Raw genomic sequence first — 11,509 nt, 5'->3', positions numbered from 1 at the left:
CTGCCCTTGACATCAAGGCAGCATTTCACCGAGTATGGCATCAAGGAACCCTAGCAAAACTGGAGTCAATGGGAATCAGGGGGAAACTCTCCTCTGGTTGAAGTCATACCTAGCGCAAAGGAAGATGTTTGTGGTTGTTGGAGGTCAATCATCTCAGCTCCAGGACATCACTGCAGGAGTTCCTCAGGGTAGTGTCCTGGGCCCAACCATCTTCAGCTGCTTCATCAATGACCTTCCATCATAAGGTCAGAAGTGGGGATGTTCGCTGATGATTGCACAATGTTCAGCACCTTTCACGACTCCTCAGATACTGAAGCAGTCCCTGCCTCCCAACCCACCCCCGGGAGCCAAGAGGCTCCCCCCCACACTCCACCCCAAACTACCACCCTAGCCTCACCAGGGCACAACCGATCTCCCTGGTGAGGCATGCCCAACTTACCTGCAGTCCTGGCTCCATGTCGTCGGCTGGGCTGCAGTCCCAGAAGTGGCCACCGCTCCCAGTGGCACTTCTGGGATTATGAGCTGCTGGCCCGATGATTGACTGGCAGCTCAATGAGGCGGGACTTCCTCCTTCAAGCGGGTGGAAGTCCCACCTTGGGACAACTAAAGCCCGGGGACCTGTAAAATGTGGGACGGATCCCCAGGCTAGGCAGAAGCGGGTTCGCCCCCGACATTTACGTCGGTGTCGGAGTCCCATCCGCCTAAGGTAAAATTCCAGCCATTATCTTTTCATATGTTTCATTGCTGTTTGTGGGAGCTTGCTGTGCACCAACTGATGGTCACATTTCCTACATTACAATAATGACTATACTTCAGAAGTACTTCCTTGGCTGTAATGTGCTTTAGGACATCCTGAGATTGGGAAAGGTACTACAGAATCTTTTGCTATTTGTTCATGGGGTGTCTTCTGAGGGGAGCTCCAAACTTGGGGAGGATGGAGGATTGCAGTCCTGGGGGAGACTGGTGAGGGGTTTGGGGGTCAAGCACTCCTGGTCCTCTTGGCCCACAAGCAGTGCTGGAAAGACATTCCTGGATTCCTGAGGCTGGCAAGAATTGCAGCTGGAAGACAGGTTAAACTTGAGGCAAGCAGCCTCAATACTTAAGTGAGAGTCCCACTTCTGTTAAACCTGGAAGTGGGAGTGATTGAGATTTTAAATAACTTCACCTTTTAAGTGACCAAAACGCACCTGTTTTGGGGAGTTAAAATTCCCCTCCAAGAGTCTGAAAGGAGGAAAGGCCCTTTCAATCCATGCCCCCTGCTCCCAACCCAGGGCCCCAGGTTACACACTTTATTCCCCCCTGCCCCTCACAACTCCTGTCCCCAACACAGGTTAACCCCTATGTTCAACTGATCAGAACCTCCTATGCTTTAGAATAAAAGAGAAAGGAACCTCACATTCATAAAGTATAAAAAAATTATTTATTCAAGACATGGCCTGTAACTTTGACAAACAGTGACTGAGTACAAGGGATTTCATGAGCTGCAGGGTCACCCGAGATGGTCTTCATCATTACAATGCCTGTGCAGAAAGAAATCAGCACACAGCTCAAGCTGTCCTTTCTGTGAGCGGCTCTCTGGGGACAGAGGGCAGAGTGGAGGGGGAGGGGTGGGCGTAGGATAACAGCATGGGAACGGCTAAACATAAAATCAAGGTCCATCTTCTTCGCCTTCTATCATCCTGGGAGTCACAGATTGAAAATGCTGGATTGGGGGAGGGCAATACAAGGGGCATTCCTATGGGAATGCTTCAAAGTGCATTCTCGGTATGGGATTGTCTTGTTTTATCATTTGCTGTCACTGGGATCTAGCGGGATCTGAGCAGTGTTTCTGCAGTTTTCAATCAAGCTGCGAGATGGAGCCCCCTGTGATTTGTGGAGCCTGGCCTGGGCTGGGAGAGTGTGTCCCATGACTGAGACCCAGGCCCAGGAAGCACTGTGTGTTGGCACATCAGTGCTGTGCTGTTCACATCAACACTCTGGCCTGGAGTGTTCCTTTAAGAAATAGCAGTGTAACATCCCAGACACTTAATTTATAGTACATTACTGCTATAAGGAAACCACCTCATATATCCATTTCTCTAGTCATGCTCATCTTTTCCGGGTGGAGAAAAAGAGCGGAGAACCTGCTATTGGGCAGAATGCCACCACAGACGGCAGTGAGATCAGGTTCTGCTGAAGAAGGATTAACTTGTAAAGTTGTAGAATGGTAATTAGGACATTTAGCTCAGACATCATCCAAAACAGGCATCAGGATTGCGAGTCTCACATATCACACTGTTTTGGAGGCAACAAAAGTTTGGAAAGACAAACTTCTGACACTGAAGCACTCACTCAGTAGTGGAGTCTCACTCTGAATTATGAACTCAAGTCTGTTGGGTGGGACTTGAACCCATGACTTTCTAACTGAGAGACAAGAGTACTACCACTGAACTGACTATTGCAGTGTCAGCATTGGCTCAGTGATCAGTGCCCTTGCCTCTGAGTTAGAAGGTTGGAGTTCAAGTCTCACTGCAGAGACTTGAATGCAGAATCTAGGCTAACCATCCAGTGCAGTACTGAAGGAGTGCTGCACTGTTGGAGAGGTCATCTTTTGGCTGAGATGTTAAACCGAGGCCCTGTCTGCCTTCTCAGGTGGATGTAAAAGATCCCATGGCACTAATCTGCGGGACTTTCCCCAGAGTCCTGCTCAATATTTATCCCTCAACTAATATCACTGTAACAGATTGGCCGGAATTTTATGCCACCCCAGCGAGCCAGATGGTGGAGTGGGGGCAGCGTAAAATTGAGCAAGAGGCTCCAGGAGGCCTTCCCGACCTGTTTCTGCTTCCAGCCAACTTTACGGCAGTCGTTGGCGGGGGGGTGGGGGGGTGCAAAAAACGGGCCTATCATCCCTTAAGTGGCCACTCCCACCTCCACAGATATTTTACCCATGGCAAGCGGGCGTGCTGGGGACGTTAAAGGCCACCCAGAGACAGCTGCTGACCTTTCTGCGCCCCGGGGGTGCCATGATAATCGGGCAGGGGTGCCTGATTGAGGGCCACCCCCGCCTGCCAACCCACCCCTAGGACCCAAAATGACCCCCTCCCCACAAACAATCACCCTAGCCTCACCAGGGCACGTCCGGTCTGGCCATGCCAAACTTACCTGCAGTCCTGGCTCCATGTTGTCGGCTGGGCTGCAGTCCCAGAAGTGGCCACCACTCCCGGTGGCACTATTGGGACTAAGACCTGCCGGCCCGTTGATTGACCGGCAGCTCAATGAGACGGGTCTTCCTCCTTCAAGCGGGTGGAAGTCCCACCTCGGGACAATTAAAGCCTGGGGACCCGTAAAATGCGAGACAGATCTGTTGGCTAGGCAGAAGCAGGTTCGTCACCGACTTTTACGTTGGTGGCAGAGTCCCGTCTGCCTAAGGTAAAATTCCAGCCATTATATTTCCATTTGCCTCATTGCTGTTTGTGGGAGCTTGCTGTGTACCAACTGATGGTCACATTACCTACATTACAATAATGACTATACTTCAGAAGTACTTCATTGGCTGTAATGTGCTTTGGGACATCCTGAGATTGGGAAAGGTGCTACAGAATATTTTTCTATTCATTCACGGGGTGTTGGCATTGTTGGCAAGGCCAGCATTTATTGCCCATCCCTAATTGCCCTTCAGAAGGTGGTGGGCTGCCTTCTTGAATGCAACTGAGTGGCTTATTACAGAGGGCAGTTAAGAGTCACCCACATTGCTGTTCGTCTGGAGTGACATGTAGGCCAGACCAGGTAAGGACAGCAGATTTCCTTCCCTAAAGGACATTAGTGAACCAGATGGATTTTCACACCAAAACAATAGTTTCATGGTCACCACCACTGTGACTAGCTTTTTATTAATTTAATTAACTGAATTTAAATTCACCAAGTGCTGTAGTAGAATTTGAACTCATGTCACCAAGTCATTATGCCAGGCCTCTGGATTATAAGCCCATTAACATAACCAATATACTACCTTAATATGTTCACGGCTGGTTCAGTCCTGGTTCTGTATGAGATTTTCACCCACGGGCTGTGTGACCAACTAACCTTGTGCTCCCTGGGGTTTCATGAGAAGGATTACAAACAGGGCACATCTCACAAACAGAGCATTAAAGCCCCCAAACCCAATGAGGAAGAACAGCTGGACCTTTAACCAGCCCAGAATCAGACCCAGGCGGAACTGCTGAGTGAGGCTGTGTCTACGTGTGATGTTCATATGGGTGGTCAGCCTTTTTAAAGAAATGTTGGGAAACTGGGTTTTAACCAGTTGGGCTACCTTCCTCAGAACACTGGGTGTCTGTCTCTCATGTCCAAGAATAAGAACTGATGGCAATGGTCCAGTTTCTTAACATTGCCTTTCATTAAAGGGCTGAGACACATTTGGACAATGGTCCCCTTTGTGTTAAATGTCCTTCAACCATCTGGTTTGGGGATTGGGTCAGTGTTTGAGATTGGAAAGGCAGAGCCCAGGACCTACTGTGAATGGAAGGACTCAAGCTGTCCATTGCTGGAGGCCCCGCAGCTCCCTGACACCGTGACACTTTACTAGAGCTACCGGCAATGGGTGGCATCGCCTGCTGCACCTTCTAAGTTAAAGTTTTACGATGGATGCCAAGGGCCATAGCCAGCTGGTCATTCATGGTTCAAACCGTGCACAACACATCGAAATTAGAATCCCAGTGAAGGTTCTGTTTGAAACATTGCAATCAGTGCCCCAGGCTCTGCACACACACACACACACACACACACACACACACACACACACACACACACACACAACAAACACACGCACACACGCATGCACACACACGCACGCGCACACACACGCGCACACACACGCGCACACACACGCGCACACACACGCGCACACACGCGCACACACGCGCACACATGCACACACACGCACGCACACACAAGCACAACAAACACACGCACACACGCACGCACACACACGCACAAAACACACACATGCACGCACGCACACACACGCACACACGCACACACACACACACACACACACATGCTGTACCAGCCAGAATCATCTCCAACTGGCAGAAGCTGAGGGCACCTCTTTCACCTGTTCCTCTACAGTGGTCACGGTGGGAGGGGTCTTGGGAGGAGAGGTGACCAAGGCTCCACAGAGGGGAGATGGTGAGCAACAGACTGGAGAGACATCAAGAACAAAAAACCCAAGAAATGGAAATCTAATCATTTGATGTAACAGCACCAGGTGGGAGTCTGTAGCAGACCAGGATCCTGGTTGGGCTTTGAGATGATCGACCTCTTCCATTTATGAATGGGATTGAGGGATACGGTGAGAGGGTGGGTGAGATTGAGGGATAGGGTGAGAGGGTGGGTGGGATTGAGGGAATTGGTGAGAGGGTGGGTAGGTGGAATTGAGGGATATGTGAGGAGATGGGTGGGATTGAGGGATATGGTGAGGAGGTGGGTAGGCAGATTTGAGAGATCTGGTGAGAAGGTAGGTAGGTAGGTTTGAGAGATATGGTGAGGAGGTAGGTAGGTAGATTTGAGGGATATGGTGAGGAGGTAGGTTTGAGGGATATGGTGAGAATGTGGGTGGGTGGGATTGAGGGATATGGTGAGGAGATGGGGAGGTAGATTTGAGAGATATGGAACTGAGTTTTGTCGAGTGCCCTTGGTTGCACGAATTGTCATTAAATCTGCTTTGAATGCTGCCTCAGGACTCCTGCTATTGAAATCAGGAGCCTGAGCATTGCCCAGTACTGGAACTGTGCTGAATCCTGGGTTAATTTTCAAACATGAGGACTAAGTTGGCAGTAGGAGTAAGAGGCTGAGGTACATGGGAGTGGAGTGAGGGGTAAGTGGGGTCAGAATGAGGGGCTGGGGTAAGTGGAGGTGGAGCAAGAGGTAAGTGGGGTGGGAGTGAGAGATTTTGTTACGGGATCTCTTGCAGTTAGTATGAGGCACTGTGTGAAGGGTTACAATCCTCCAGTCTGATTGAGGAGTGCCACTACTGAGGCTGGGGTTAGTCAACTATGGAGATTCCAGCCCAGGGATTGCTCCACAGACTACAACACCGAGTTATTCTTCACTGAGTGGGAGGACAAAACTAAGACCAGGACTCCTGCCACAACCACCAGGATGCAGATGACGATGAGGACTGCCCAGGGACCGAGCATCTGTACTTTCCAGGAAGAAGGATCTTCAGCTGGTATCATGTTGGTAAGATTGAGCATGTAACCAAGAGCCCACCCAATGTTGGTGTCCGCAACCTGAAAAAGGGCAAAATGAGAAGGGTGGTCAGAGGCTGAACAGGGCAGTGAGGGCAGCAAATCAGAGTGAGGGGGTAGGGCTGAGAGAGGGACAGAAAGACAGAAACAGATAGACACAGCGAGAGACAGAGAGAGAGAGAGAGACAAAGTCAGGGTGACAGCAAGACAAAAAGATAGAGACAGGGTGAAATAGGAAAAGTGTAAGAGATTGAGAGACTGAGAGAGAAGCTCAGTGAGCAAGAGAGTGTGAGAGGCAGTAGGGAAAGACAGACAGAAATAGGTACTCAAAAAGAGAGGGAGACAGTGAGACACAACATGGGAGAACCAGACAGAATGAGAGAGACAGACAGATGGAGAAAGATAAAGAAAGGCAGAGGAGCAGGGAGAGGAAGAAAGGAGAAAGGATAGAGGAAGACATGAACATAATCAATGTAAAAAGACACAGAGATTCAGTTAGGCAGAGAGCGAGATTGACACAAACGGAGAGAGAGAGGGAATCAAGAGACCGAACAGGCCAGCAGCAGTGATGTCAGAGGTCAGACTCAAACCTTTTTCTGGAATACGATATTTTTAAATGTTTGTTTGTTGAACTTGTACCCTCTGGTTGTCAGGGTGTAGATGTAGTAGGAACTTGTGCAATAATCCACCAGTCTGCTCTCTCTCTCAGATGGTGCTTTCTCCTTCAGCTACGTCGATAGAAAGGAACACAGTTAGAATCATCCCTGTACCAAAACAACTGACCATTTTAAAGGAGCAGACATAGCAATCAGTCTATGCTGATCTCCCAATCCTTCTCTCACCCGAACCCCCTCTCTCACCCAATCCCTCTCTCCCAATATGCCTCTCTCTCTCTCTCTTCCAATCCAGCTTTCTCTCTCGCAAACCCCCCTCTGTCACGCAATCCTCCTTTCTGTCTTCCAAACCCCCCTCTCTCTCAATCTCCCTCTCTCTCTCCCCCAATTCCTCCTCTCCCTCTCTCCCAATACCCTCTCTCTCTCCCAATCCCCCCTCCCTCTCTTCCAAATCCCCCTCTCCCCCCCAATCTCCCTCTCTCTCTCCCAAACCCCCCTCTTTCTCCCAATCCTTCTCTCTTTCTCTCAAGCCCCCCCTCTCCCAATCCCCCTCTCTCTCCCCCAATGCCTCCTCTCTCTCCCCCCATACCTCTGTCTCTCAATCCTCTCTCTCCCTCTCTTCCAAACCCCCCTCTCTCCCCACCAACACCCTCCCTCTCTCTCCCAAACCCTCTCTCTCTCCCCCTATACTCCTCTCTCTCCCAAACCCCCTCTCTCTCCCCCAATCCTCCTCTCCCTCTCTTCCAAACCCCCCTCTCTCCCCACCAGCACCCTCTCTTTCTCTCCCAAACACCCTCTCTCTCCCCCAATTTTCCTCTCTCTCCCCCATACCTCTCTCTCCCAATCCTCCTCTCTCTCTCCCAAACACCCCTCTCTCCCCCAATCCTCCTCTCTCTCCCCCCATACCTCTCTCTACCAATCCTCCTCTCTCTCTCCCAAACACCCCTCTCTTGCCCAATCCTCCTCTCTCTCTCCCCCAAACACCCCTCTCTCCCCCAATCCTCCTCTCTCTCCCCCAATTCCTCCTCTCTCTCCCCCCATACCTCTCTCTCCCAATCCTCCTCTCTCTCTCTCCCAAACCCCCTCTCTCTCCCCCAATCCACCTCTCTCCCCCCATACCTCTCTCCCAATCCTCCTCTCTCTCTCCCAAACACCCCTCTCTCCCCCTATACCTCTCTCTCCCAATCCTCCTCTCTCTCTCCCAAACACCCCTCTCTCGCCCAATCCTCCTCTCTCTCTCCCAAACACCCCTCTCTCCCCCAATCCTCCTCTCTCTCTCCCAAACACCCCTCTCTCGCCCAATCCTCCTCTCTCTCTCCCAAACACCCCTCTCTCCCCCAATCCTCCTCTCTCTCTCCCAAACACCCCTCTCTCGCCCAATCCTCCTCTCTCTCTCCCAAACACCCCTCTCTCCCCCAATCCTCCTCTCTCTCCCCCAATTCCTCCTCTCTCTCCCCCCATACCTCTCTCTCCCAATCCTCCTCTCTCTCTCCCAAACACCCCTCTCTCCCCCAATCCTCCTCTCTGTCCCCCAATTCCTCCTCTCTCTCCCCCCATACCTCTCCCTCCCAATCCTCCTCTCTCTCTCTCCCAAACCCCCTCTCTCTCCCCCAATCCTCCTCTCTCTCCCCCCATACCTCTCTCTACCAATCCTCCTCTCTCTCTCCCAAACACCCCTCTCTCCCCCAATCCTCCTCTCTCTCCCCCAGTTCCTCCTCTCTCTCCCCCTATACCTCTCTCTCCCAATCCTCCTCTCCCTCTCTTCCAAACCCCCCTCTCTCCCCAATAACACCCTTTCTTTCTCTCCCAAACGCCCTCTGTCTCCCCCAATCCTCCTCTCTCTCCCCCAATTCCTCCTCTCTCTCCCCCCATACCTCTCTCTCCCAATCCTCCTCTCTCTCTCTCCCCCAGTCCTCCTCTCTCTCCCCCAATTCCTCCTCTCTCTCCCCCAATCCTCCTCTCTCTCCCAATTGTTTTCTCTCTTAATCTACCCCACTCTCCGGATCACCCTCTCTCTCCTGAAACTTCTCTCTCTCCCAAAACTCTTGTGTTCAAGAGAAAGAAAGGCTTCGGGAGAGAGAGGGATTGGGAGGGGGCTTTGTGGGACACAGGGAACAATCCCAGCCCCGGAGCAGATAGATCTGAGACACACCCGATATTAAGCCTCAAGCTTCGTTTTCATGAGGTCAGTGAACAGCGGGCACCTGCTGAGCCTCCCCAGGCAGCTCACTGGCAACGGCCCTAGGATAAGGTCCTGGGAGAGGTTTGGTGGCAGGGGAGATGTGATTTGGAGAGGGAGGGTGTGATCGAGAGAAACAGACAGTTGGAGAAGAGAGAGGGGTGATTGGGAGAGAGAGAAGGGTGTGATTGGGAGAGAAAGAGGGATTGAGAGAGAGAGACAGAGAAGGGCTCAGGAGAGAGAGTGATCTGGAGAGTGGGGTTGATCAGAAAGGCAAGCGACTGAGAAAGAGAGGGGATTTGGGGATTGGGAAAGAGGGATGCTCAGGAGAGAAGGACTGGGAGAGGGTGGTTTGAGAGAGGGGGATTGGGGGAGAGAAGGGATTGGACAAGAGAAAGGGGGTTTGGGAAAGAGAGGAATTGGGAGAGAGGGAGGGATTGGGGAGCGAGAGAAGGATTTGGCAAGAGAAAGGGGCTTTGGGAGAGAGAGGGATTGAGAGAGAGAGGGGGATAGGGGAGAGAGGGGGTGTATGGGAGAGAGAGGGATTGGGGAATGAGAGAGGGATTGGGAGAGAGAGGGTGTTTGGGAGAGAGAGATTTTGGGGAGAGAGAGGGATTGAGGAGAGAGAGGGGGATAGGGGAGAGAGGGGGTGTATGGGAGAGAGAGGGATTGGGGAATGAGAGAGGGATTGGGAGAGAGAGGGTGTTTGGGAGAGAGAGATTTTGGGGAGAGAGAGGGATTGAGGAGAGAGAGGGGGATAGGGGAGAGAGGGGGTGTATGGGAGAGAGAGGGATTGGGGAATGAGAGAGGGATTGGGAGAGAGAGGGTGTTTGGGAGAGAGAGATTTTGGGGAGAGAGAGGGATTGAGGAGAGAGAGGGGGATAGGGGAGAGAGGGGGTGTATGGGAGAGAGAGGGATTGGGGAATGAGAGAGGGGTTGGGGAGAGAGAGGGATTGGGAGAGAGAGGGTGTTTGGGAGAGAGAGATTTTGGGGAGAGAGAGGGATTGAGGAGACAGAGGGATTGAGGACAGAGAAAGGGATTGGGTGAGAGAGGGATTAGGAGAGAGTGGCATTGGGAGTGGGAGAGGGATTGGGGAGAGAGTGGGGTAGTCTGGAAAGGGGGGAATGATAGGAGAGACACAGAGCCACATGATGTTCTCTGTTAGTGCCTCTGTTATTAACAATCACCTGTTTGAAGTCCATTGCACAAATGGTATCAGCTGCATTCTTCAGCTCACTTTGTGATGTAATACTCTCATTTAAAGTATTCTGCAGAAAGTTCATTGTGTAATAGAATGCTGCAAAGGCCTGGAGAGAAAGAGGTGACATTATCCAATTAACTGTAATTAGCAGCACAGGTAGATTTATAAAATCTCTGCTGTAACAGAAGGAAGTCCATAAATGGGATTGAACAAAGTGCACACGACTGTTTTCATTGAAAAGCGGGACATGCTGGAGACAGAATTCTACACACACAGGCCCTGTGAGAGTCACATTCAGCATGGGTTAGATACAGAGAAAAGCTCCCTCTACACTGTCCCATCAAACACTCCCAGGACAGGTACAGCACGGGGTTAGATACTGAGTAAAGCTCCCTCTACACTGCCCCATCAAAATAAATGGGTTAGATACAGAGTATAGCTCCGTCTGCACTGTCCCCATTAAACACTCCCAGGACAGGTACAGCATGGGGTTAGATACAGTGTATCTTTAAATATGGCAAGAATGAGTCTTAAGAACATCTTTCTTATACCATCTACAATATGAAAAAGAGATTAAAAGGTAATTTCACAATAAAAAAAATGGGTTAAGTACAGAGTAAAGCTCCCTCTACACCGGGATTGTCCAACATACAGCCCAGCCATGGGCCAGGATCTGGCCCACAAAGCTTTCCATCCGGCCCGCTGATGTATTTCAAAAATGAGAAATTTTCCATTGTCTTCTTCTTTCAGACCAGCTTTTTAAACATCGCACTGTCAGTTTCATAGCTGACAAGTGCTGACAATGGAGACAGCAGTTTCCCAACTTCGGACAGACTTGAGTTTTCCGACTTTTTTTAAAAGGCTGCAGGAAAACTTCAAATCTGTCTGAAGTTGGGAAACCTCGGTTCCTGATGTCAGCACCTGTCAGCTGTGAAACTGAAAGCATGATGTTTGAAAAAATACTGACCAGCCACACAGCTGCTATGCTCCCTGCAACTGTCAGAAAGACAGAGAGAGGGAGGGGGGGACAGAGAGAGAGAGGGAGAGAAAGAGGGAGGAACAGAGGCAGGGTGGGGGAAAGAGAGGGACAGAGATTGAGTGGGACAGAGAGAACATAAGAACATAAAAACTAGGAGCAGGAGTAGGCAATTCAGCCTCTCAAGCCTGCTCCGCCATTCAATATGATCATGGCTGATCTCATCTCAGCCTCAACTCCATTTTCCTGCCCATTCTCCATAAACCTTCAACCCATTACTAATTAAAAATCTGTCTATCTCCTCCTTA

At 50.7% G+C, this 11,509-nt stretch overlaps 1 protein-coding gene across 1 annotated transcript in view; it reads right to left on the bottom strand.

Moving 5' to 3' along the window:
• Nucleotides 1-1,401: 1,401 nt before the first annotated feature.
• Nucleotides 1,402-11,509, bottom strand: part of LOC137359019 (ectonucleoside triphosphate diphosphohydrolase 2-like) — a 106,344-nt gene continuing 96,236 nt past the window's right edge. The window contains exons 7-9 of the mRNA XM_068025159.1: nt 10,212-10,331; nt 6,821-6,958; nt 1,402-6,272 (exon numbers count right to left, since the gene is read on the bottom strand). Of these exons, the coding sequence (XP_067881260.1) occupies nt 6,069-6,272; nt 6,821-6,958; nt 10,212-10,331 (462 nt within the window). The 3' untranslated portion in view covers nt 1,402-6,068. The remainder of the gene's footprint in view (nt 6,273-6,820; nt 6,959-10,211; nt 10,332-11,509) is intronic.

The sequence above is a fragment of the Heterodontus francisci genome, unplaced genomic scaffold (genome assembly GCF_036365525.1).
Source record: "Heterodontus francisci isolate sHetFra1 unplaced genomic scaffold, sHetFra1.hap1 HAP1_SCAFFOLD_773, whole genome shotgun sequence".
NCBI classification, from domain to species: domain Eukaryota; kingdom Metazoa; phylum Chordata; class Chondrichthyes; order Heterodontiformes; family Heterodontidae; genus Heterodontus; species Heterodontus francisci.
This window is presented reverse-complemented; position numbering and strand designations above follow the sequence as displayed.